Raw genomic sequence first — 27,507 nt, 5'->3', positions numbered from 1 at the left:
GAGAAGCGGCTGGTGAGCTTGAACTGCCAACAATGTGATTCAAATCAACCTTGCAGTCCAGAGCATTAACCCATAGCACTACACCAGGACTCCTCATGCCTTTATAGTCTCCTTTTTTTTTTTTTAGTTTTAAGTTTTTATTGTGGATTGACTGAAACTTTACAGGGTAGATCATCAGTTTTACACTCAACAAATCATACAACTTGTTTCATTGCAGTGATTATAATCCCCTCCATGTATCATCAGTTAACAGTATTTCTCTCTATTCACTTCAGCTCTTTTTGTTTTTTTTTTAAACACTCAGGCATATATAATAATTTATACCACCAAAGGGCATATCCTCCTGGCTACTATCTCTTAATCCCTTTCTTCCCATGAATCAAGTCCTCAGCCGCTCCCCCTCTCCATGTCCCCATCTCTGCCTCCATCTCTGGTGTCGCTGCTTCTCTGGATAAAGTCCCGCATTGTGATTGTGCTCTTCTCCCTTAATGGTCCTAGGCTCCTCTGTTTCTGGACTATAAGATTAACTACTCCCCCATTTTTGTTACAAAACATCTACTTTTACAACTGTGACAGTCACAATTAGTCATGATAACAATTACCCACTATTGAATCCAAAGACTCTTATCCTCATCTCTTTCTCTCTCTCTTTTGTTTAATGTTTTATTGTGAGTTACGTGAGAGCTTACATGGGAGAACATTAGCTTTACATTCATCCTATTGTATATAATTTCATTGCCATGGTTACAACCCCCTCCATGCATCATCAACCAACCAAAGGGTATACCCTGCAAGCCTGACCCCCGGTTGTCAGCACACAGCCCATCTCCCTCTCTGGGTCTAGACTCCCCAGCCGCTCCATTTCTCCACGTCATCGTCTCTGCCTCCATCTCTGGTGCCACTGTTTCTCTGGGTAGGGTCTCACACTCCGCTCTTCTCCCTTGATGGTCCTAGGACTCCTGGACTGCAAAGTCCATCACTTCCCTCCTTTTGCTACATAACATCTACCTTTACATTTCCAACCCTCCCAGTCAGTCCTGATAACAATTATTCACTATTGTACCACAAGAGACCTATCCCCATCTCCTTTCATCAGCCCCTACCAGACAGATTGGATACTACTTAGTGGAGATTCTAACTTCCTCTGCGCCCTCTGGATCTAGGCTCCCTCTTAAAAGCTTGTAAGCCAGTCACTTCTTGCCTTTGTAGCCCCCCACCCCCCATTTTCGGTAGCCAATCTCCAAGTTGCCTATCTTTGTCTGCTCTGGGTATGGAGGGGGTGGGAATGATCCTCGTTGTAAAGATTTGTTCCCTCTTTTGAGCTACTGCATCAATAGGTATAGATCAAGTTCATCAAATTGTATAAGATTACTCTTTTTTTCCTCTTTTTTCTTCTTTGGGTTGAGCTCTGATCATTCAGTCATAGAAGCCAGGTCAAGTGGGTATTATCTGCAAGTGTGGGTATTCTTATGCAGATGTACTCTCTTATCAGCTGGATGCTTCACTTTCCACTCTAGTCCTTTGTGTTCCAAGAGTCCCCAGGTCTTACCACATTGCTGGTCAACCAGATCTCCACCCGGGTTAACAGGAGTCTATTGAACATTGTCGGGCTTAGCTCGCAGCTTCATTGCTGTTTTTCCCTCACTTCCCTTTATCGGTGACCAACATGGTCACCAATCAGAGCATGTATTCTCATTGAGTTTTAGTCTTAGAAGGGGGTTTGCCCTGAGGGGACCCGACCACTTGCCTTGATGTCTCCTGGGCGAGCAATTTGCTTGTTCTTGTAGTAATCAGGCAGACTGCCGTTATTGTTTTGTATTTTTCCTGTCGGTCTTTCTTTCAAGAAGTATCTTCTGTTCTTCTAGCCGCTCCATATAGCCTCCCATTTTTGATAGCCAATGTCCAAATTGCCCATCCCTATCAACCCACTGCAGACAACTCTGGTAGTATAGTGGTTACAAGTCAGGCTGTCAGCCATTTCCATGGGAGAAAGATGAGGCTTTCTGCTTCCAGAAAGATTTACAGCCTCAGAAACCATATACAGGGTTGCTAAGAGTCAGAACCGACAGCAGAGCACACAACCACCACCACCACCAGTGCACTGAGGAAACAAGCTTGTGGGTTGAGATGAAGAATCTTTCCATTCTGGTGGGAATTTTGAGCAACTGTATCCATAAGCAAAGGTCCAGTTTGTCAAACTGTAGCAATTTACACTTGCTCACAGTATCAAGCATCTTTATCTTCATCTGGTCGAGTTCTGGTCAGCTAGCCATCCAAGCTAGGTCAAATGGAAATGCCTTCATTTCTTTTGATGAAAAGTAGAAATAAGAACACATATTTGCATTTACAGGTGATAGTTAAAAGTCTCTTCACATGCTAGTTTGATAGGACATCTCCATTGTGTTATTACACTTAATGAGTAATATTTGAAAGGCAGGTACCGGGCCTATGTTGGAAGTAGGGGGGCTGCTTGTTTTAGGGCTAGCTGCTGCTGCCTTGAAGAGTCTTTGTCTTGTGAGGATGATATCTTATCAGGATAAGAAATCTTTCCCTTAACAGGCCCAACCAGCCCCCAGGTTTCCCCAGCGCTCTTTTCCATACCCAGTATTTTCAAATTGCTCTAGTGTGTAACCCCTCACCACCATTAGCAGCAAATTTCAGTGTAAAGTTGAATAATGCATAAGGTTAAACAATAGAATTTATGAAAAGCAGCAAAGCTCCCTTTTCTACAATCATCCCACATGCATAGCATTTTAGTCTGCTATTTTGTGAACTGGATTTGCACATTGTCATTTGCCTGATGAGTTCACCTAAAAACAGAACTTGGAACAGACTAATTGGAAATATATTTTAACTTGCTCGTGTTCTAGAAGCCTTTTTTTTTTAAATCAGGGGCACTTAAAAGCTCTCCCTTGGTATACTTAACCTCATTTGCATAACACACAGGAAAATACTTACCAAATTTAATATAGTTGAAGCTTTCTGCTCCTACAAAAATCTACAGCCTCGGAAACCCTATACAGGGCTGCTATAGTACAAAGTATGGTGCTGTGGGCTAATGCGTCAGATTGCAAAGTCATTTGAACTGCAAGGTTGGTGGTTCAAGCTCACCGACTGCTCCTATGAATCGATTCCAACCCATAGTGACCCTGTATAGGGTTGGAAACCCTATACAGGGTCACTATGGGTTGGAAACCCTATACAGGGTCACTATGGGTTAGAATCAACTCGACGGCACTTAACAACAACATAGTCCAAAGACCAAAGTAATATATTTGGAATACAGTTGTAGTTCTTTTAAAGAGTTTGAATTATAAATTTCTGATTTATAATTTAAACTCTACATTCAAAAGTAGACTGGGATTATCTTTACTTAAGAATTATCTCAAATTTTATTCATAGCTTGAAAATTATATAAATTAAGTTTTAAGAATAATTTGTCATGGTAATTAACCCATCTTGAAAATTTATACTGCTCTATCTTTTCCTCAATGTAGACAGTAATGTACATGTGAAATGATCTAATGTAACATTCATTTGATTGACTGATTATGACCAAGAATTAGGAAAATTGTTACTATTGCACTTACAAAAACCCTGCTTTTAAACAGCTATATAGCATGAAATGATGTATGAACATTATATAAATACCTGATAAAAACTTACAAGTAAGCAAAAGTTCATATAATAATAGTTAAAATCCAACTTTTAACTAAGTACAGTTGGTTGTTAATGAATTGGTTTAAAAAAATGAAAAATCCAACTGGTGTTTCTTCTTCCAATTGGCTATGTGTACAAACTTATCATCATGCATATAAAAATTTAACATTAATTGAAAGCAAATATCCATAAAGGAAACAGTATACAATTTAAGTAAAAATGTTTATCCATTTTTCTATCTGCAGGTAATTTATCACCTTACATTCTTTCTTTTTCACTGTCCTACTGGCATATATTCAGTAAATGCAAACAAAAAGTAATATCAGTTATTAAAGTATCACATAACGGATTCCAAAAGTCAACAAATGATTATCCATATTATCTGTATTATTGCTTCCTTCATTTGTTTATATAATTAAGAGTTGATGACATAATTACATTATTCTGTAATACAGCATTTGGTATACCCCTAGGACACTTAAAAAAAAAATGCCTAGGATATATATTATTTTTAACTATATAATTTTGTTTCATTTTTATCAGACTATTATTACACAGTGCCCATGCGGGTTAATGCACTGGACTGCAATGTCGGTTTGAACTGCAAGTTCGGTGGTTCAAGCTCACCAGGTACTCTTCAGAAACCCTATACAGGGTCGCTATGAGTCAGAACCTACTCGACTTAATAACAACAACAACATTGCACTGTAGGATAAGCACTTGATCACAAAGTTGGTTTGAACGGAAAGGACTGCTAACCAAAAGGTCAGTGGTTCAAACCCAGTAGCTACTTCTCAGAAACCCTATATAGAGTCCCTAAGAGTCAGAAACAACTCAACATTATTGCTGTTCAGTGCAGTTGAGTCGGTTTTGACTCATAGTGACCCTGTATAGGGTTTCCGAGGAGTGACTTGAACTGTTGACCTTTTGATTAGCAGTCCAGTGCTTATCCTACAGTGCCACACCAAAACATCATATTAGGGAACTCCCCTCCCCCCTCGTTGAATTATAGCACACATGATGATGAAGGTAAGTCAAAATATATTGCTGCAAAATTATAGAAACTAATTATTAAGCAAAAATATCAAAATGTGAAGCTATGATTTCTGGACATATCCTCCTAGGTCTATACACTTCTGAAAGTGGTGTTTCCAGCTCTCTACCCTTTCTTCGAAAAACTTTGCCCTCTTAAATTTATACCATGTCAAAACAGCAGCTGGGACATCCTCGAGGGATTCAAATTGTGATCCTTTGAAATGTCTTTTGAACTTTGGGAACAAGATGTCTGAAGAAGAAAGATAAGTGCTGTAGGGTAGATAGGATAAGATTTTCCAGTGAAATCCTCTTTCCCATAAAGTGTGCTCCTAATAAGTTGCTGTGATGGTTCTGTGTCCCTTGAGAAAAATCTATGAAGATGACACCTTCATAATCACAAAAACAGTTACTATAACTTGAGCTGACCTTTCTGCCTTGAATTCATCTGAGGTCTTCCTGATCATCCTTAAAACACTCGAGCCAATTAAAAACTTGTTTTATGTGAAGCAGAACTCCTGTAAGGTTGTTGCAAAGCTTCAAGGATATGGGAAGGTGTCCACTTGAGTTTTGTCAAAATATTGAAATTAGCCTTGACAGCAAAAATCATTTTTTTCATGGCACAAAAAAGGACTTTTTCTTTTTGAAGGCACCCTAAGGAGACTAAGACAGTTATATCACTGAATTTGTCTGCAATCATCAACTGATTGCAGAGACATGTTGAAACACATTTTGGTTAGAAGAAAACCGTGCATGTCTGAATGTAACCCTAGTGGCAATATTTGTTGACTTATTCTCGTATAGTTTACTCCCTAAGCAAGTAGGGAAACTTGTACACATGAAGTTCACAAGTGAGAAAGTGGGGGTTGGTGTGCTCCTCCTTAGGCTATCTTCAATGCAGAACATCAGGTTGAATGGAGTAAACGGGTTTTTCAGATTACTTTTGTCAGATTGAACCAATTTTCAGTAACAATCAAAATATATAAGTCTTTGTCTTATGAAATTATTGATTTTTATTATTGAATGTAGTTGTTGTTGTTGTTAGGTGCCATCGAGTCGGGACAAACTCATAGGGACCTTATACACAGCAGAATGAAACACTGCCCAATCCTGGGCCAACCTCACTACTGTTGCCATACTTGAGTCCATCGATGCTGCTACTTGGCCAATCCATCTAGTTAGGGGTCTTCCTCTTTTTCTCTGACCCTCCACCTTACCAAACATGATACCCTTCTCCAGCGACTGGTCCCTCCTGACAATATGTCCAAAGTATGACAATATGGCCAGAGATGAAGTTTGGCCATCTTGGCCTCCAAGGAGCACTCTAGCTGAATTTCTTTCAAAACAGATCTATTGGTTATTTTGGGAGCCCATAGCACTTTCAATATTCTCCTCCAACACTATAACTCAAAGGCATCATATGAGGTTATTGAAAACACCATGGCTTGGGTCAGGCGCACCTTAGTCCTCAAGCTGATATCTTTGCTCTTCAACACCTTAAAAAGGTCTTGTGCAACAGATTTGCCTAATGCAATATGTAGTTTGATCTCTTGACTGCTGCTTCCGTCAAGAAGAATGAAGTCCTTGACAACTTCAATCTTTTCTCCATTGGTAAGAATGTTGTTTATTGGTCCAGTGGTGAGGATTTTTGTTTTCGTTACAATGAGATGTAATCCATATCGAAGGCTGTGCTCTTTGATCTTCATCAGTAAATGTTTTAAGTCCTTTTCACATTCAGCAAGCAAGGTTGTATCATCTGCATATCGCAGGTTGTGAATGAGTCTTCCTCCAATCCTGATGCCATGTTTTTCTTCATAGAACCCAGCTTCTCAGATTATTTGCTTATAATGCACTGAAACTGGTTTTCTCTCCGAGACCTTAGGGTGTCTGAAAAATATTTCTTCCTTCAAGCAGTCTGGCCCTCTTTTAGAATCTCCAGGGCTTGCTCCTTCTCTGCTTTAGGTTCTTTTTAAGTCTGATTATCTACCACTCATTGTCCGAATAACAAACATGACCCTACAGTCATATCTGACATTGTTTAAGAACAGAAACACTGAATGAGAATCTGACCATAATATAGATTTTGTTTCTAAAGTATTTTCTTGCATACACTCAAACCAATTTAATTTCATCAGCGTTTCACATTGCATAGCAAACCAAATGTTTTCCTGAGTATTTTTATTTTACTGAATTTATTTTCATTGCAAGTATCTTTTCTATGTAAATTATAAGCAAATAATTATTAATCATTTTTACACATATTAAATTTTTCTAACTGTAATTTTTGCAAATGAATTTCACAGGATGAAAAGTAATTATACTGATGCAATTCTACTGTTTGGTCAACAACTTTAACTGCTATCAGTTCTATTTTAAGCATATCTAACAAGTCTAATTCTGTTGTTAAGTGCTATTGAGTTGGTTCTAACTCATAGTGGCCCCCTATAGGGTTTCTGAGGAGTAGACTGGTTAAGTTTCAATCACTGACCTTAAGGTTCAAACCAAACTTGTGGTCCTGCAGCGCCACACCGGGACTCCTACTAGGGTACATTTTGGTGATTTAAAACCTTATTAAATGTGGTTCCTTCAGTAAGTTTTTCTTTTTGAGAGAGTTCAAACTGACTTTATTTGGATTTTTAAAGGATATTATTTCAACACTTTCAGATAGGAAATATGACCAAGCTAATTCAAGAAATGACAGAAGAAAAACACCTCTGTCCATATTTCCATAAAGAGTTCTGAGTGTGAAATCTCTCAAGGGGGGGGTGAGATGAGGGGACAAAGAGGCCTAGAAATCAGGATTCAACAGGAGCCACTCATTGTTGAGATGTTGTAAGCAGAGTCTTGAGGAATGTTGAGGCCTACACCCTCCCCCCCTTCCTTGGGCAATTGTAAAGATGTACAGGACATGCCCAGGGCCATAGTTGAGTAACCACATCCTGGGACATGCCATTGAGAATACCACCCATAAAAATTCTGTATTCTACTTTTACTTGTGAGAAATTTTTGAGATCAGACTAGTTTACCTAGTGCCTGGGCATACATGTTTGACATCCCAGAATAAGTTTTGTCTACTCCTACCAGAGGTCTTTGCAGTGGAATTCATCTTGAAAAATTCCTGCTCATGCACCAAATTAGCACGTTGTTGTTGTTTTTAAATGCCATCTAGTCGGTTCCGACTAGATGTTATTGTTAAGTGTCATTGGGTCAGTTCTGACCCATAGCGACCCTGTATAGGGTTTCCAAGGAGCTACTGGTGAGCTTGAACCACAGACAGTGTAAGTCAAACTGGCTTTGCAGTCCAGCGCATTAACCCACAGCGCCACACCAGGACTCCAGGAGCCATTTCCTGAAAATCCTCACCTATCCCTTGGAATAAACATGATGTCTTTTCCCTATCCCAAAACCTTTGAAATGTCAGCAAAAGTCTTTGTTTGGGGAGACTGGGTTAAGTGTTGTGTTAAACACTCTCTGTCTCTGCTCATAAGCCTCTTCTCTATAATAAGCCGTTGCACATGTGGAAACCCAGACTCACCTGACTGGTCTTAATCAGTAAGAGGGCGAGAGATGGAGTTGGTATTCACTGTAACAGAACCAGGAGATTGGCAGTCTATGAGCAAGGAACTTTGTGGTGCAGGCAGCAAGAGAGCTGAATGATTTTGGGCAGGAGTTTCTGACCGAGTGGGGTGCCTTTGCCTTTGGGCATTTGCTGGTGAGCTAAAGAGCTTTGTAACATTTCCGTGAGCTGGACAGATGCTGGGCAGTCCAGGAGACCCAAGAGGCAGAGGGCCAAGAAGTGAAGGGCCTAGGAGTGATCTGCCTGTGGTCATGGCCAAGAGGCTGTCCTTACCTAAGAACTATATGCTGAGTCTCTCCTGATCTTGTATTGTAGTCGGTTATCTGGATAACAGGAGTCCTGGTGTGGCACTGAGGGTTAATGCGCTGGACTGCAAGGTCGGTTTGAACAGCAAGGTTGGCAGTTCAAGCTCACCAGCTGCTCATTGGAAATGCTTTACAGGGTTGCTGTGAGTCGGAACCCACTCAAGGGCACTTAACCACAACCTCCCTAATAAACTCCATAATCATATATGAATTATATGTGGCCAATGTAGTGAATGATCAAACGCAGCGAGTAAGAATTGGTTAAAAGGTTGGAGAGTCAGGAGGCATGGCGTCTGACCCCAGCCTCGAACTGGTGCTATTGAGGGTGATTGCCCCTCTTCATGAGGTTAAAAGAGGTCAGGTACATGCACCACAGTATTTTTTATTACTTTCCTGACCATCTTCTCTAAAATGGCACCCCATCCAATCATTCTATTATTTCTTGTTACCCTACTAAAGTTTCATAGCCTGGAGCATGGGAACCAAATCCATCAACTCCCAGTTAAGAGAAAAAGAGTTGTTTTATTAGTAGGTGACACCATCGGGGATTTTGACAGTGACACATGCAGGTTGTCTTTCTGGTGTCCCCCCAATGATCAGAACACATAGAGGTTAAATACTTTTACATGGTATGCTCACTTTGGTGGAGTCACGTATTTTTCCAGGTCCTCCTCATTTACTCAGGTTATTAGTTAGAACAGGGGAAGAAAGGAGTTTCAAGTCTCAGCAAGAAACAAGTCGACCTCATCAATGAGGAGTTTCAGAGAAGGGGGTTGTGGGAGAGAGTAGACTGTTTGTGAGAGAAAATACTGTTAAAAGGGGTAGGTAAGAGGGGAAACTATTGGAAAGAGAAGTAAAGTTAATTGATGATAAGCTGAAACCTGAAAAACAGGATTCAAGGAAAATTTATATGGAGACCAGTTCCTCGGATTGGTTACCTGGGCACTCAATCCATGGCAAAGTAATATATAAAGAAGCCAAATTGTACTCAGGGCTCCACCTCCTCTCCTTTTGTAAGGTAGATGCCCCGTCCCTACCTCTCTGTAAGGATGTCTATGCTAATAAAACTATCTTTCATTTCTCTAAGCCTCTTGTCTTGTTTTTTTTTTTAATGTTTTATTGTGAATTATGTGATAGTTCACATGGGAGAACATTACCTTTACATTCACCCTATCGTATAGTATATCGTATAGTATATATTGTTTCATTGCCATGGTTACAATCCCCTCCATGCATCATCAACCAACCAAAGGGTATACCCTACAAGCCTGCTCCCTCTCCCTCTGCCCACAGCCCCTCTCCCTCTCTGGGTCTAAAGTTCCCAGCTGCTCTCCCTCTCTGGGTCTAAAGTCCCCAGCTGCTCCATCTCTCCATGTCATCATCTCTGCCTCCATCTCTGGTGTCTCCACAGCCCCTCTCCCTCTCTGTGTCTAAAGTCCCCAGCTGCTCCATCTCTCCACATCATCGTCTCTGCCTCCATCTCAGGCATCACTGCTTCTCTGTGTAGGGTCCCGTTCTCTGCTCTTCTCCCTTGATGGTCCCAGGGACCTCCGCTCCTAGACCAAAAAGTGAATCATTCCCCTCCTTGCTATAAAACGTCTACCTTTACATTTCCAACCCTCACAATCAGTCCTGATAACAATTATTCACTATGGTATCACAAGAGACCCGTCTGCATTTCATGAGCCCTGCCCAGATTGGATACTACTCAGTGGAGATTTGACCTTCCTCCGCGCCCTCTGGATCTACTAAGTTTTTCTTGTTCCAGGAGATTTATCATGTGCTGTTGCTGTCAAGTGCCATCGAGTCATTACTGACTCACAGCGACCCTATATAGGGGTCTAAGGAGCGGCTGGTGAGTTTGAACCGCAGATCTTGCAATTCAAACTGACCCTGTGGTCTAGTGCATTATCCTACAGTGCCACATCAGGACTCCTATCATGTGCTAGTCTGATCTTATTTCTACAGTGGAAATTTATTCAAGATGATCTGGATAAACAATTGTTTGAATTTACTTCTTAGCCCAACACAGGAAAAATATAATTCCCCTCATCAATTCTATAAGTCTGTTTTTAGGGGTAAAACATTTTACCTCATCTTCCTTCCCACGCATATGCCAGCTCAAGAATCACTTTCTCAGGGAAGCCTCTCTTGGGACTCTCTGACTAGATCAAATGTCCCTTACTATATACTTAGATGGATTTCTAACGTGACCTTGTAGGATTAGCACCTGATTACGAACCACAAGGTCAGTGATTCAAACCCACCAGTTGCTCCTAGAAAATCCTGTGCCGGGTCAACGGCACTTAACAACAACAATGCTTAGATAGCACATTTTATTTTCCCTCCCCTACTAACAGTTTGGAGTCCTGGTGTGGCTCTGTGGGAGAAATCACAAGACCACAAGGTCCGTTTGAACCACAAGATGTTTACTGAACATAAAAAAGGTAACAAGTAACAGTGACACATGGCTTCAGTGTAGAAAATTCATTTTCTTTATTCACATCATATGACTTTCAGTACATTTTAAAAAGAAAACACAGTTACACCAAAAGTTATATTTTAATTTCATAATAGTCCTCTCCAAATTTTTTACCATTTACTACAAAAGCTTATTATTGTGTCTAATATTATATAGGTTACCAATCTATACTTTTTTGCTTTAAGAGAATAGCTTATAAGGATAGTATATAAAACTAATTGGTATATTACACACCAAACATAAGTACAGATTCTGTACAATGTAATAGTATACATATATATAGTTGTTTTTAAATGCTGTCAAGTCAGTTCTGAGTCATAGTGACCCTGTATAGGGTTTCCGAGAAGCAGCCGGTCGGTTTGAATCACCAAATTTGTGGTTAGCAGTCCAGTGCTTATTCTACAGTGGCATGCCAGGACTCCATAAAGGTAATATATTAATAAATCTTTCATGAAAAAAATCTGTGGCAGAAAATGTTGTTGCTTAAGTATTAGTTGCTTTCCTTTCATACATTTCTTTCAGTAGGTATTAACTGTCCATTTAGTTTTGTTAACAGTTTTACCACGAGTCCAGCCTACAAAGTAAAACACACATTAATAATACATATGAAACATACAAGAATGTGTAAAGGACATACACAGCAATGGTCTTTTGTTGTTAGGTGCCACTGAGTCAGTTCCAACTCACAGTGACCCTGTATAAGGATTCTGAGAAGCAGCTGGTGGGTTTGAACTGCTGACCTCACGGTTAGCAGCCTAGTGCTTAGCCTACAGTGCCAAAACCAGGACTTCAGAGTAATGGGTTGTTGTTAATTGCTGTTGAGTCAATTCTGACCCACAGCGACCCTGCATAGGGTTTCCAAGGAACAGCTGGTGAGCTTGAACCACTGATTTGTGGTTCAAACTGACTGCAGTCCAAAACATTAGCCCACAGCGCCACACCAGGACTCCAGAGTAGTTCTCTATAATTCTGAAAAGGAACTTTCTTATGAAAAAGTAGCTTGCCAAGAAACAGGATAGAAGGAGAAGTACTCCAGTTATCTCCTCAGACTTTTGAAGGGAGTTAACTGATGCAACTCAGATAGGACACTGGTCAAGGAAAAGGGACGATTACTTGATACCCTAATAGGAGAGCCAGGGAATACTGATCAGAATTGCAAGAAAAGGCAGGGAACAACAACAAAAAAACCAGTTGTAAAACAAATTATTTAGATATTTCTATTTTTGCTTGCTTAGGAGAGGTCTGCCTCTTTTCCTTGTTTTTAAATTAATTTAATGCAGTATTAATTACTTTAAAAACAGTAACAACAAAGCAGCTCATTGTCGTCAAGTCTCTCTCAACTCATAGCAATTCTGTAAGACAGAGAACTGTCCCATAGGGTTTCCACATCTATAAACCTTTATGGACGCAGACTGCATCTTCCTCACATAGCATGGATGGTGGGTTCAGACTGCAGACCTTTCGGTTAGCAGCCCTGTGCTTATGGAGCCACCAGGGTTCCTTTTGTTAACTATATTATGTCCCTTTAAATGTAAGATCTTATTTTCCTTAGAAAAAAGAAATAACTTTATCAATATAATAGTTCATTATTACAAGTTCAAAATAATTGATAAGTACTTACCTGTTTTGTGTGTACTATAAAGCTCATCTTATTTTCTATACTTCGTATCTGAAAACATGTATCAGCATCTCCCATATGCCACATAAAACAACCATACTTAAGACTGATGAGTAAAGCCTGAAACATAAGAAAATAATCACTGAAACATCTATTAATAAACAACACCCTTCTCTTCTTATTAGTACTCCACTTATCTAGCCAGACCTGAACATAATGGTTTTGAACATTATCATAAACCCTATTCAAATGTCCATACTCTAGGCTCAAACAGTCTACAGCAGGGAACCACACAGAAGGAAAACTTGCCAAACACTGCCTTGACCAGCGATGCTTTATGTATCAGATGCTTAGCTTACCAGTGACTTTCAGGAAAATTAGGTGTACTACAAGTTTCTACTTTTTCCATGTTAAAAAAGAATCCCCTTTCATTTTTACCTAGTATCTCCCTGTTGAAAATTCACTTAATACTTTCAGTTCTGAAATCTATGCAATAGAGATAACATGTTCATTTACTCAATATTATCTCACTAAAAATTGTTCTTTTGACAGTCTGTAGCACTTTTGATATTCTTCAGCAACAACTATAATTGAAATGTATCAAATATTCTCCGGTCTTTCTTATTCACTGTCCAGTTTTCATATGTATGTGAGGTGACTTAAAATCCTATGGCTTTCATGGACAAGGATACAGCCACCAGGGTTAGAGCTGAGAGTGACCAGTTGATATGAAGTGAGGGGATATGCACAAGGGCTCCTAAACTTTCAGATAGTGCCCACTGGACCTAGCTTTAATGGCTGGATGTTCAGAACCCGACTAGAGGAAGGAAAAGAGGGGGAATTTTTTTTTTTTTTTTTTTAAGAAAACAAGTGTAAATCACTACAATCTGATGAACATGACCTATACTTATGGATGTAGTAGCTGAAAATACGAACCAAGAGGGAAAGAATCTTTACAGTAAGAATCATTCTCATCCCTCCTGTACACAGGATTGATAGGATGGCAACTTAGACATTGGCTACCTAAAATGGGGCGTAAAGGGATGCAGTGACTGGCTTACAAGTTTTCAAGAGGGAGTTTTGATTACAAGTGTGCGGGGGCGGGGGGCAGGTAGAATCCACACTGAGTGGTTTTCATCCTGTCTAGACAGGTCTGGTGAAAGGAGATGGGGATAAGACTCTCATGATTCAATAGTGAATAATTGTTATCATGATTAATTGCGATAGTCACAACTGTAAAGGTAGAAGTTTTGTAGTAAAAAACTGTGAGTGGTGGATCTTACAGTCCTGAGCGGAGGACCCTAGGACCATCAAGGGAGAAGAGAGGGAGCAGAGTGTGGGACCCTACCCAGAGAAGCAGCGACACCAGAGATGGAGGCAGAGATGATGACATGGAGTGGCTGAAGATTCTAGACTCATGGAGGGAGAGGAGATGTGTGCTGGTGGCCAGGGGCAGGGTGTGCCCTTTGGCTGACTGAATGATTGTATATTCCTGAGTGTTTTGGTAAAACAAAAACAAAAACAAAAACAAAAACAACAGAGGGAACAGAAGCAAATACTGTTGAATATGAAGTATGAAGGTGATTGTAATCATGCAATTAAAAGAATATGATAGGATGAGTGTAAAACTGATGTTGCCCCATGTAAAATATCACTCAATTCACAATAAAAACTTAAAAAAAAAAAAAAAAAATCCTATGGCTTGGGTCCACACCTTAGTCCTCAAACTGACATCATTGCTCTTCAACAATTTAAAGAGTTATTTTGCATCACATTTAACCAATGCAATATGTCAGCTGATTTCCGGATTGCTACTTCTATAAGCTTGATTGTATCCAAGTAAAATGAAATCCTTGACAACGTCAATCTTTTTTCTGTTTATCTTGATGTTGATTGGTCCAGTTTTAAGAATTTTTGCTTTCTTTACATTGGGGTGCAATCCATACTGAAGGTTGTTGTCTTTGATCTTCATCACATCAAGTCCTCAGCAAGCAAGGTTATGTCATCTGTTTATCGCAGGTGGTTAATGAGCCATCCTCCAATCCTGATGTCATTCTTCTTCATATAGTCCAGTATCTTGGATTATTAGCACAGTATACAGGTTGAATAAGTATGCTAAAAGGATACAATTCTGACACATATCTTTCCTGATTTTAAACCATTAGATATTCCTACCTCTTAGTCTACATGCAGGTTCCTCATAAGCACAATTAAGTGTTCTGGAATACCCATTCTTTGCAATGTTATCCATAGTTGTTATGGTACACACAGTTAAATTGCTTTTCATAGTCACTAAAGCACTTGGAATCGACTCGACGGCACTTAACAACAACAACGCACTAAAGCTCTGATAGCGTAGTGGTTACAAATCAGGCTGCGAATCTTAAGGTCAGCAGTTGGAAACTACCAGCCGCTCCGTGGGAGAATGATGAGGCTTTCTGCTCCTGGAAAGACTTACAGCCTTGGAAACCCTGTACAGGGTCGCTATGGGTTGGAACCTACTTGACAGTACTTAACAACAACAAAGCACACGTAAACTTCTTTCCGGTAGTCTCTGCTTTCAGTCAAGATCCATCTGATGTCAGCAATGATATCGCTCATTCCATGTCCTCTTCTGAATCCAGCTTTAATTTCTGTGAGTTCCTAGTCGATAAACTGCTGCAACTGTTTTTCAATTATCCTTAACAAACTTTTACTTCTATTTGATATTGATATTGTTTGGCGATTTCCGAATTCTGTTGGGTGACCTTTCTTTGGAATGGGCGCAAACATGGGTCTCAACTAAGACAACTGTGGACATGCTAACTGTTCTTCTTTGGTAAATGGAAAATGCTATCACCTTAGAGCTTTCAAAGGTGCCATACATTTGTTAGTCACTTACAGAGCACAAAGTCATATTTAGATGGACAGAAAACTTTTTACTTTTGGGTTTACTCATCTTATTATATGCCTACAGATAACAATTCTATTTATAATTTCTATTCTAATATCAATTGGCTAGGTAGCTGTCTTCCAAATTTCTTGGCATAGTCCAGTGAGCACCTCCAGCTCGGCATCAATTTGTTGAAACATTTCAATTAATTTTCCATCAATTACTGGAGATTTGCTTTTTGCTATTGCCTTCAGTCCAGCTTGAATGTCTTCCTTCAATACCATCAGTTCTTGAGCAGATGCTACTTTCTGAAATGGTTGCATGTTGACCAGTTCTTTTTGACACAGTGACTCTGTATATTCCTTCCATCTTCTTTTGATTCTTCCTGCATTGTTCAATATTTTGCCCCTAAAATCCTTCAACATTGCAAATATAGGCTTGAATTTTTTCTTCAGTTCTTTCAGCTTGAGAAATGCTGGGTGTGTTCTTCCCTTTTGGTTTCCTAACTCCAGGTTTTTGAACCTTTCATTAAAAATACTTTACTCTGTCTTCTTGAGTTATCCTATGAAAATTTCTGTTCAGCCTTTTATGTCCATATTTCTTCCAGTCACTTTAACTACTCTATGTTCAAGAGCAAGTTTCAGAGTCTCTTCTGACATCCATTTTGGTTCTTTCTTTTCAAGACCTTTTGCTTTCTTCATGTATGATGTTCTTGATGTCATCCCACAATTCTTTTGGTCTGTGGTCATCAGTGTCTAATACATCACATCTGTTATTGAGATGGTCTCTAAATCCAAGTGAGATATACTTAAGGTCACATTTTAGGTTTTGTGGGCTTGTTTCAATTTTCTTCAGTTTCAGCCTAAGCTTGCATATAAGCAATTGATGGTATGATCCACAATCTGCCCCTGGCCTTATTTTGGCTGATGATATTGAACTTCTTCATCGTCTCTTCCACAGATCGAGTCAATTTAATTCTTGTGTACGTTGTCTGGCCAAGTGGATGTGTACAGTGACCACTCACTTTAACATCATAGAATATGCTAAAAGAGTTACTTACTACGGTAAAGACTGAAAACTTAACTCAAGGTATCATAAGAACCTTATACTTACTTATTTTGGATCAATCACTTGAAATTTAATACAAAGCCAGGAAACCTTACATTAATAATGGCCTCAAAACAGTTTAATATATAGAAAATAATAATTTTCTATCACATGGAGGTCACATTTCCAGCAAAAGAACTGAATCCATACACTTAAAAAAAACAAACAATCATTTTAAAGGATAATACACAGTGAGGATTAAATTCCTGAGAGGCTCACAACAATGTAAACAAGGGGTCAAAGAATCCACAGGGTAGTTTTGAATATCATATGCTCCAGAGGAAAAAAGCAGTTCTTGTTACAAGGTAAAATCTCAAAAAGTCAAACCAAATGTATCCCATGAAGAACTTTACACACAATTGAAGATAGTTTTGCAGATGAAGGTGCTTATTCTATTTTAGTAGTCTGTCAAATTCAACCCTAGCAGACAACTAAGACAACTGCGGACAAGCTAACTGTTCTTCTTTGGTAAATGGAAAATGCTATCACCTTAGAGCTTTTAAAGGTGCCATACATTTGTTAGTCACTTACAGAGCACAAGATAGTATTTAGATGGACAGAAAAATTTTTACTTTGGGATTTAATCATCTTATTATATGCCTAAAGATAACATTTCTATTTATAATTTTTAGAAATTACACATTTTATCCTGGAAAACCAGATGGTTAACTATTATGCTATCATTCTTCTACTTTCTATTGCTATCTCACTTATTCAACTCCTATACCAGATTATTATTCATAATATAAAATATTAACATACTACCAGCGATCATTCAGATACTATATGAGATGTCTTATTGTTGCCCAAGTTTAGAATGCTATCAAATGTCAAACAAACTAGAGACAAGGCTGATCACCATATTCATCCAGTTCTATGAAGAAGGTGTAAATGTTGGTGCAAATTTTCTTAGACAGAAGAAAAAAATTCTTGAAATGGTGAGAGTCAACACAAAAGTTGTTATAGGTTAGTAAGAAGCAGTCTGTTTTGTGTATTGAAAATAGTTTTAATAGGAAATAACAAATGACCCAAAGGCATGCTGACATAAGAGGTCTCAAGAAATCAAGTTCCAGGTAAATTACTGAAGTCAGTACCTACTCAGCCTATGTCCCCACACAGTCTTGATTCTATTCACTGGTACATCTAACTGCAGAGTAAAATAACTGTTGCCCACTGTGAAAGTCTTGAGTTATCATGAAATAATGAAACTATGATAGACCTTATGAAGTCTGTGATTATTTATAAAGACTAGAAATGAATGATAATGGAAATTAGATTTATGAGGAAATTTTCTCATTTAAAATGTCTTTTTAATTCATACCATTTATTACTTTAAACGGATTTAGAAAACAGTCTATTCTTAACAAATCCGAATAAACAAAGTTTGATTTTATTGGCTTCCTATGAATTAGAACCACCACCTGTCTGTCAGTTTGTTATACTGTGGTGGCTTGTGTATGAATCTAGGAAAATTGGAATTCATCAAATACAAAATGAGATGCATAAAGATCAATATTCTAGGCATTAGTGAGCTGAAATGGATGGTACTCGCCATTTTGAATCTAACAATTGCATGGTTTACTATGCCGGAAATGACTAAATGGTATTAATTGTCAAAAAGAGCATTTCAAGATCTATCTTAAAGTACAATACTGTCTGTGGTGGGATAATATCCATATACCTATAAGGCAGTTGTCTGAGCAGACCACAGGAACACTGCATGGTTTAAAATTAGGAAAGGTATACACCAAGGTTGTATTCTATCACCATACTTATTCAATCTGTATGCTGAGCAAATAATCTGAGAAGCTGAATTATATGAAGAAAAATGTACCACCAGGACTGGAGGACGACTCATTAACAACCTGCGACATGCAGATGATAAAAACTTGTTTACTGAAAGCCAACAAGACTTATAACTGAACGCCAAGAAGACTTAAAATACTGATGAAGATCAAAGACCACAGTCTTCGGAATGGGTTGTACCCAATGTAAAGAAAATAAAAATCCTTACCACTGGACCAATATACAACAGCCACATAAATGGAGAAAAGACTAAAGTTGTCAAGCACTTAAAAACAAGACTTATTTGTTGCAAATACTTTCTTTTTCAATAACATAAAGGGTCACTATACATGTGAACTTCACCAGATGCAATACATCAAAGAAGTAACAAATCTGTGTTTGACGAAGTCCAGCCAGAATGCTACTGAAAAGCTAGGATGTTGAGACTTCATCTCTCGTTTTTTGGGCATATTATCAGGAGGGACCAGTCCCTAGAGAAAGACATCACGCTTAGACATAGTAAAATGGAGGGCAGGCAAAGAAGATGAAGATCCCCCAACAAGATGGACGGGGACAGTGGCAGCAGCAATGGACTCAAATGTAACAATAATTGTGAGGATGGCGCAGGGCCGGAGAGTGTTTCATTCTGTTGTGCACAGAGTCATTATGAGTCAGAACTGGTTTGAGGGCACCTACCAACAACAACCTCTGTTGGATAAGAGGATGGAATGGAAAAGCTCGATATCATCAGCCAAAACAAAGTCAGGGCAGACTGTGCAACAGACCATCAATCGCTCATAAGCAAGTTCAGGCTGAAGCTAAAAAAAAATTAAAGCAACTCTACCAAGAGCCACAATATAACCTTGAAATTAAAGACCATCGCAAGAACAGATCTGATACATTCGACACTAATGACTAAAGAGAAGGCAAGTTGTGGGATGACATCAAAGAACATCATACATGAGAAAATAAAAGGCTATTAAAGTCAAGAAAGAAAGAAAAGACCAAAATGATGTCAGAAGAGACTCTGGAAGTAGAGAGGCTAAAGTGACTGGAAGAAATGATGAATAAAAAGGTGAATGGAAAATTTCGAAGTGCAGCTTGAAAAGATAAAGTTATAAAACTAAAAGGGTTGAACACTTTCATGATTTCTCAATCTTAAACATCTAAACAAAAAATTTAAGCCTTGACCTGCAATACTGAAGCATTCTTTGGTCAAGGAGTCCTGGTGTGTCACTGTGGGATAGAGCACTGCACTGCAAGGTGGGCTTGAACCATAAGGTCGGCGGTTCAAATTTACCAGCTGCTTCTTGGAAACCCTACAGAGTGGCTATGATTCAGAACAAACTCGGCGGCACTACACAACAACTATGGGCAAAATATTGGTTGCTCTTTAGAAGTGAAGATGGTGAAAATTTTGGGCATGTTGTCAGGAAGGACCAGTCCCTGGAGAAAGAAATCATGTTTCGCAAAGAGGGTGAGTACAAAAGAGGAAGACCCCACCAAGATGGACTAACATAGAGACAGCAATAGTGAGCTCAAGAGTAACAACTGTGAGGTTGGTGCAGGGCTGGGCAGTGGCTCCTGTGATCTGTGGGTCTCTCCGAGTTGGAACTGGCTTGATGCTACCTCACAACAACACAACATAAATCAGACAGCTGTTCATTCCGTTAAAATGCGTTTCACAGGTTAAAATTATTGATGATGATCACCTACTTTATAGTGTATCATAGTAACAAAACTGAGACAGAAAAACCAATGCCTTCTAATATCCACAATCTCCTGTGTACTTCACACTGTCTCACTCCAAAAGACCCTCACTCCAGGGTCTTTGAACTAACTGAATTTTCAAAGTGAAGCTTTGTGTCAGCCATTATACACCCACTCCTCATGGTTAGGTTTCATAGACCAGGTTATTTTGTGAACTGGGTGCTTTGCTGAGTTGGTGGCTGGGCACTATTTTCTGGCAGTAGTGTTTCTGCCTCTCTCCCCTCCATCACTGGTCATTCACCATCCTTTGTGCCACCATCATGGAGCCTGTGGGGATTGAGGGGTGGGGGAGAGGTGGTGGCCAGTTATTTATTATATGCTGTTTGCCGCACCTCCTGACATCACAACCCAGCACTGCCTCTCCCTAGTCTTCACCTTCTTACTTTCCCTCATCATTCTTCCTTGCACTTTTGGGTCCTTGCCTGGCCTCCCACTGCATGCCCATGACCTCATGTTGTACTGCCTTACACAGACAAATGGGAGGTGTCCCATGGCAAGTTGGCCACCATCACTTGAGTGGTCTGGTCATCACTGGAGTCTCTGGTATATCATTTGGGATGGCCTGTGGAGGGTTCCCAGGCCTGGCTCACTGGAAGTATGGTTTGAAATTTTTTTCAGAAATTTTCAAAGTTGGACAATGTCAGGTAATGAAATAGTTGATGAGTGAGTAGTAGGTGATTTCTTTTTTATCTCTTTTTTTTCAACTTTTCAAAATATAGTAATATAGTCACATAGTTAAAAATGTTTTATAGTTGTACAATATGATGAACATAGTAATATAGTTAAAAATGTTTAATAGTTGTACAATATGATGAACATAATCAATGTTTATTAATTATACATGTAAAAATTGTTGAATCAGCATATTTATATTTTTATCACAATAAAAATATTTTTGTTATAAAATGGTATGCAGTGAGAAAGTCTCCTTCCTACTCCTGTTACTAGTTACCGTCTTCCCTTTTATAAAGTCTTCAAGAGATTTTTCATCCCTACCTTCCATTTTCATATGAATGACAACAAATTACATATGGGCGGGGGGGGCTTCAAAAAATTCATGGAAAATGGAACTGAGATAATGGAATTTTTCCACACTTTTTGAAGTCTCTCACATGGTTTAGCAACTTGCTTTTTCACTAAATATTTTTGAATATCATTCTACACATAAAAATTATTTTTTCTTAATATGGCTGCACAGTATCCAAAATAGAAATGTATAATTAGTATTCTAATTGCTACTGACAATCATTTCATGTCCCCCAATATTTTGCTATTATAAATGAAGTTGCAATGAATAATCTTGTATATATATCATTTCTAGATTTTTCATACAGTGAGCAATGCTATTTTAGATATTAAATGGTGTCACTGGTGAAAGAGCTTAAATTTTACCTTTGTTTCCATGTTGAGGAGATGGAGTCCTTTTATATTCACTCCTACATACACAGGAATGACTTTATGATTGCTGGGGCTTGCTTTCGTAAATATCTGCCCTGTAAAAAAAGCTGCTCCATATGTAGGAATTTCCCAGCAATTCTGTAAGAACATGCGCTGAAGATGATGCATTTCTTTACTGATACCCTCACTTGAACTAAGATTCTAAAAACAAGTAAAGCAAAATACAGAGATATGAGAGAAAGGATAATGTATGTTTGATAACATAAATAGGTCAACAAAGGTCAACAAAGCAATTTCTCAAAATCAAGACTGGCCTTAAGGGAAGAATAAAATTGACTGACATTATTTTGAGAGTATTTTTCCTTTTGAGATTTCAATATAGAAGAAAAAAAAAAAAAAAAAAAGAAACATTGAAGTCTTAAAAACATTGCTGTCTATCTATTCTATTAGGTTGTAAGCACCTCATGGACGGTTAGACTATTACTATTATTCTTTTAAATCTCTAGATGTTACTTACCAACAAGTCAAAAGCACCCCTAATACAGTCAGGTTCGATTCTGACTCATGGTGACCCCAGGTGTTTCAGAGGAGAATTGCACTACAGGGTTTTCAATGTATGCAGCACATGGATGTACCCAGTAAATGGTGCCTAAAAAGTTTCAACATTATTAAAAATATCTTGTAACTTTTAGTTACAGGAATGTGACTTGGAAGATCTAGTTTTAATTTTGGGAGTATAAATTTTATCTCTATCTATCTATCTATCTATCTTATTAAGTGCTGTCAAGTTGGTTTTGACTCAGAGCGACCCTGTACAGGGTTTCTGAAAAGTGGGTAATGAGCCTGAACTGCTGACCCTGCGGTTCAAACCGACCTTGAAGTCTAGTGCATTAACCCAAAGAGCCACACCAGGGCACACACACACACACAAATACATGTATGTATGTATTTAAACATATTAATAACAGTAAAAACCTTCCAGAAGGCTATAAAATGCCTTTTTATTTCTATCAAGCACCTTACCTTATACTCATGAAGTATCCGGTTTGTCCAGTGAGGTGCTTTACTTTTCAATTTAGTGATAGGGACAATAGATTTCAGATTTTCTTCACTGTAAGCACACATGCAAACATCCATTAACTAAATCAGCTTTAGTACAATGATCATTCAGTCACAACTGGTCTTAAGTGTGTAATATGAATTTCAAGCTGAAAAATACTAAGTTGCAGAATATCAGAGAACTCTAAAAATTTTAAGACAAAAGCCACAATTACAATATCACTTCAGAGAAATGTTTCTTTAATCAATAATCACAGAGTATTTTTTAAAATTGTAAATCACAGTAAACAAACTTTTGCTGTGCTAAAACCTTTGTGTTTTCTTTCAAGGACTAAACATAAAACTCTTTTATTGTGTTATTCTTAAGTTCATATGCCTTATAATATTTTTCTACTACCTAATGAAGTCAACTTTTAGTGAATTTATTTAAACATACAGTACAGACAAATTATACTCAAATATAAAAACAAAAAAACTTTCAGGACACTATTAGCTTTAGGAATGCTTTTCTGTAGTAAGTTCTTTTCTTATTCTATACTTCATATTATTAATTTCAAACCAATTTACACATACTTAACATTTTTAAAACGCTCTTGGTTGAACAGAATTTTTCTTGAGCATGCATAAGATTACATATTGTATTAAAGACTTACTTTAAGAAACCTTGCTTGTGTTTCTTACTCTCATAATTTCCATAAACTATTTGTAACAGCAGACTTGCCAATGTTATCACTTTAGCATCAGGAGCTGTATAAAAGCCCTTCAATAAATTATATCTGGCTTCATCAAACAGAATAAGAATAGCTAGTGGGTCTTCAATCTTAAAAGAAAAAGTATAATTTGAGTATTAGGGTACAAATTCCTATTGCAAATGTGCAAACTGTCATTGTCTAATATGAAAAGCTACACATTTGTATATAAATAAGCTGTTTATTTAGCTTTAGAGCAGGAGTTTGCAAATTTTTTCTGTGAAAAGTCACATAGTAACATTTTAAGTTTGTGAGCCATACAAATCTCTATTCCAACTATTTTATTTTGCCATCTTAACACAAAAAGTAATCAATAATACATGCGTGTGGAGGTATTCTGATAAAACTTCACAGATAACAGAAATAGAATTTCATCTAATTTTTAAAATAATGAAATATTACTCTTTTGATTTTTTTTCAATCATTAAAATAATTAAAATCCCAGTCTTGGCATGCAGGATAATAAAAGATAAACAGCAGGACATATATGACCACAGGCCATAGTTTGTTAACCACGGATTTAAAATTTAATAATCATCATCAGTTTACGGACACAGATAATACCTGTACAATTTTACCTAAATGCTTTAAATTCTTGAAACATTTATCTATCACCTATGCTTCATACAATATTAGTGAATCTCAAAAAGGAGAAAATGAAATATGTTAATTCCCATAAAGGTACATAAAGTTAAAAAAGTTTGGTTTAAAATATTTTTACTTAATTAAAGATTTTTAAAAGTTATTAATACAAAGTTCTACTTTTCTCAGTAAAGATGAACAAAGATTGAGAAAAGTTAGCCTAGAAAATACATTTGTACTTGGAAGTAATAATTAATTACAAAGTTTCTAAATGAATATTTAAAGTACTTCCAAATTTAATTCACAGTGATACCAATTATTTACGGTAAAAACGATTTTGACAAACTAGGTAAAATAATTCTATTTTTTCTATCTTATAATACACTATATAATATAAAATAACTGGAATAAAACTTCACTAAAGAGAAAATGATTGTGAGATTATTCATGATTAAAGGAGATTAAAGTAATAACAAGTAAATATAGTATGTGAACCTTAACTAGATCCTATGAAGAAGAGCTGAAATATACAAAATACTTTTTGACGTAATTGGGGAAAATATGAATTTCAATCAGGTATTACACGTTATTATGGAAAAATTAATTTTATTTTGTTGAAAACGGTCTGTAGTCTGTAGGGATGAAGTGCCATGTTTGCAACTCACTTTTAAATAGTTCACAAAGGATAAAAGGAAGCAAATACACCAAAATGTTAATAATTACTATATCTAATGACTGGTATACAGACTGGACTGTATTACCCTTTAAACTTTCCCTTGGACTTTACATTTTAAAAAACAAAATGTTGAGACAAAGAGTGAATGTAAGCATATTTTTCTAATATAAATAGAATAGTAAATTTGAAGAGTTTGAAAAGATATAACAGTTGTAATACTGAATATTGCGTTCAGTGAGTATCAGCAACAATTGTTCTTTTCTAATGAAATCAGACTGTTTTCATCCTATAAGAATTTCCAATACCAATTAACAAATACAAATCTATCTTTCAGACTGTACAAATAGGAACTTCTTAATTATACAGTGAGTGAAAAAATGCTATTTTACAATATGATCATGAAATTCTGATTTACCTTAAAAACTTACTAAGCCTTGTTTTCTTTTTCATTTGCATTATGCTTTTTAGTATTTATAGTGGTTCCTTTATACTACCAGTCAATTAAAAAACTATAACTTGGGCACAAAAGAAAGGCAGACTGAGTATACTTAAAACATTTGGAGATTTCATGTTGCTCAATATACCTTTTTTGAATAATCAAGACCTTAGTTTTCAGTAAATGTCATACAAATCTCTATGTAACTTCTAGTATGTTAGGCTATATGGATCAAATCTATCTTCTCTGATAATATAAGAGGGATAATATAAGTAGGGTAAAAAACACTTTAGCAAGTTTGGACATGGCCTGCGTAGTTTTCATGAGTTGAAAATTGCTTAATCGTGTATATTTAATTTTCTCTTGAATAAAGAATTAGGAAATGCATTGAATTTTTTTGTTGTAGTTCACCAAAGTTCTGAGACAATGTTTGCAGCTACAATGTTTGTAGTTAGATTCTAGATTATTTTGTAGTCTCTCAGATTTTTCCACAGTCCATGTATCCTATCCTCACCTTTCTTCTAAAATCTATGGTAGTTCAATTCCAAGCACACTGTCTAACAAGCAGATGTTTTTATGACATATAAACACTATGTTCACTTTTTTTTTAACTGTGCTTCAAACTTGCTGACTATTGAGAATAACCTTCTTATGCCAAGTTTGTATATAATCTTCACCAAAAAAAATCTTTCATGTTGACCCTTAACAGCAATGTATCTCTTTCCTCCTTCAAAATTCATATACCTATTTCTTCCTAAGTATATGTTTGACATTTAATAATATGAGGGAGCTTGAACAAGTTGACAGAAAAATTCTGTTATTTAAAATCCCATTTTTCCACAAACTTTTCAAGAAATGGGATATATATATATATATATAACTAGTATACACTTAATTAACCTGCAAATATGTTTATGAGACATATACAAATGTACAATTCCTCTTTTCTAACTACTATAAGTTTTTTTTTTTTCCTTTCTATGTAACTTGTTTCCCCATCTGGTTACTAGTGTTCATTAGTATAGTTTCTCTATTTCTTCTGTATTCTTAACACAATGGGGATGGTAATGAGAAAACATAAGAACTTCTCAAACTCTACCACTTACTAAAAGGGTATGATGGCAGAATAGAAAAACAAATAAAAACCCTTAGGACAGAAAGAACAAAATAAATGTTAATTTGCTTTCTTTTATGCCTCTAGTACCTACAGTAAGAACTTAATAGATACTGTGCATTTAAATGACTATAAATAAGATTTCCAAGCAAACCTTTTTTTCAACTTCTAAAGGAAGTCTCACATCTCTTCTTAGGAAAAGCTGTGGTGTTTCCCTTTGGGGATCCAAATTAGTTAATTCAGCAAGTATTTCTGGCCAGTCACGAACATGTTGCAAGGGTTTATGATAAGGCTTGAGCTGAAGGCCTGCAAAACATCTTTCCCTTTATAAATGATAGTATAAAAACAATTCAATCGCATCAATGCACAGAAATCTTATATTAAATCCTCTGCACTTACACATAAATTAAAGGTATAAATGTAAATCAACATTAATTTTGATTATAACTACTACCAAATCTGGAGTTCTGGTGTGACACTGTAGGATAAGCACTGAACTGTAAGGTTGACGGTTCAAACCCACCAGCTAATTCTCAGAAACTCTATACAGGGTCACTATGAGATGGGAACCAATTCGATGACACCTAACAGCAAGAACAACTACCCAATCTGAGGTTTACAACTTTTGGTTTTAAGAATATAATAATAATTCTTAAATAAAACTGATATCACAGACACACACACACACACACACACAGACACACATAAGATCTTTCATTTAATTGTAGTCCATTTAATTATAATATAATCAGTAGAATTTGTGGTTTTGTTTTAAAAAATACAATTAAACCATTGTAAGACAACCAATCATAACAATCTCAATTGAATTATAAAGTGTTTGAAATATTTTGTCTTGAGAGAAAAATCTAAAACAAAAGAATGATTTTAAATAAAAAAAATAATACAAGAGAGCTTTTAAAAATTTGTGGAAAAATGCCATTATCTTTTAATTCCATTTTTCAACAGATTTTTGAAGCCCACTTCGCCCCCTATAAAAGGTAAAAGGATATTTGCGTTATTTTGAGGTGAAGTGAGCACTGAAATAAAAGCACATTGTAAAAGTGCCCACTTGTTGTTGTTAAAGTGCCATAGCGACCCTGTACAGGGTTTCCGAGGAGCAGCCAGTGAGCTTGAATTGCCGACCTTGCAGTACAAACGACTTTGCAGTCTAACACATTAACCCAGAGCGCCGCACCAGGACTCCAAAAGTACCCCCTAACGGCATTCAAATCAAATGCCATTGCCAGAGAACACAAGTTTTAGCGTAGTGGTTACAAGTTGGGCT

At 37.2% G+C, this 27,507-nt stretch overlaps 1 protein-coding gene across 1 annotated transcript in view; it reads right to left on the bottom strand.

Annotated features, from left to right (window-relative positions):
- Positions 1-11,464: 11,464 nt before the first annotated feature.
- The window catches only part of KRIT1 (KRIT1, ankyrin repeat containing), a 39,044-nt gene continuing 23,001 nt past the window's right edge, over positions 11,465-27,507 (bottom strand). The window contains exons 11-16 of the mRNA XM_006834303.1: positions 26,377-26,528; positions 23,319-23,485; positions 22,630-22,717; positions 21,601-21,807; positions 12,678-12,794; positions 11,465-11,630 (exon numbers count right to left, since the gene is read on the bottom strand). Coding sequence (XP_006834366.1) covers positions 11,562-11,630; positions 12,678-12,794; positions 21,601-21,807; positions 22,630-22,717; positions 23,319-23,485; positions 26,377-26,528 — 800 coding nt within the window. The 3' untranslated portion in view covers positions 11,465-11,561. The remainder of the gene's footprint in view (positions 11,631-12,677; positions 12,795-21,600; positions 21,808-22,629; positions 22,718-23,318; positions 23,486-26,376; positions 26,529-27,507) is intronic.

The sequence above is a fragment of the Chrysochloris asiatica genome, unplaced genomic scaffold, assembly GCF_000296735.1.
Source record: "Chrysochloris asiatica unplaced genomic scaffold, ChrAsi1.0 scaffold00010, whole genome shotgun sequence".
Taxonomy (NCBI): Eukaryota; Metazoa; Chordata; class Mammalia; order Afrosoricida; family Chrysochloridae; genus Chrysochloris; species Chrysochloris asiatica.
Note: the sequence above shows the minus strand (reverse complement) of the source record. Positions and strands in the feature narration are given on the sequence as shown.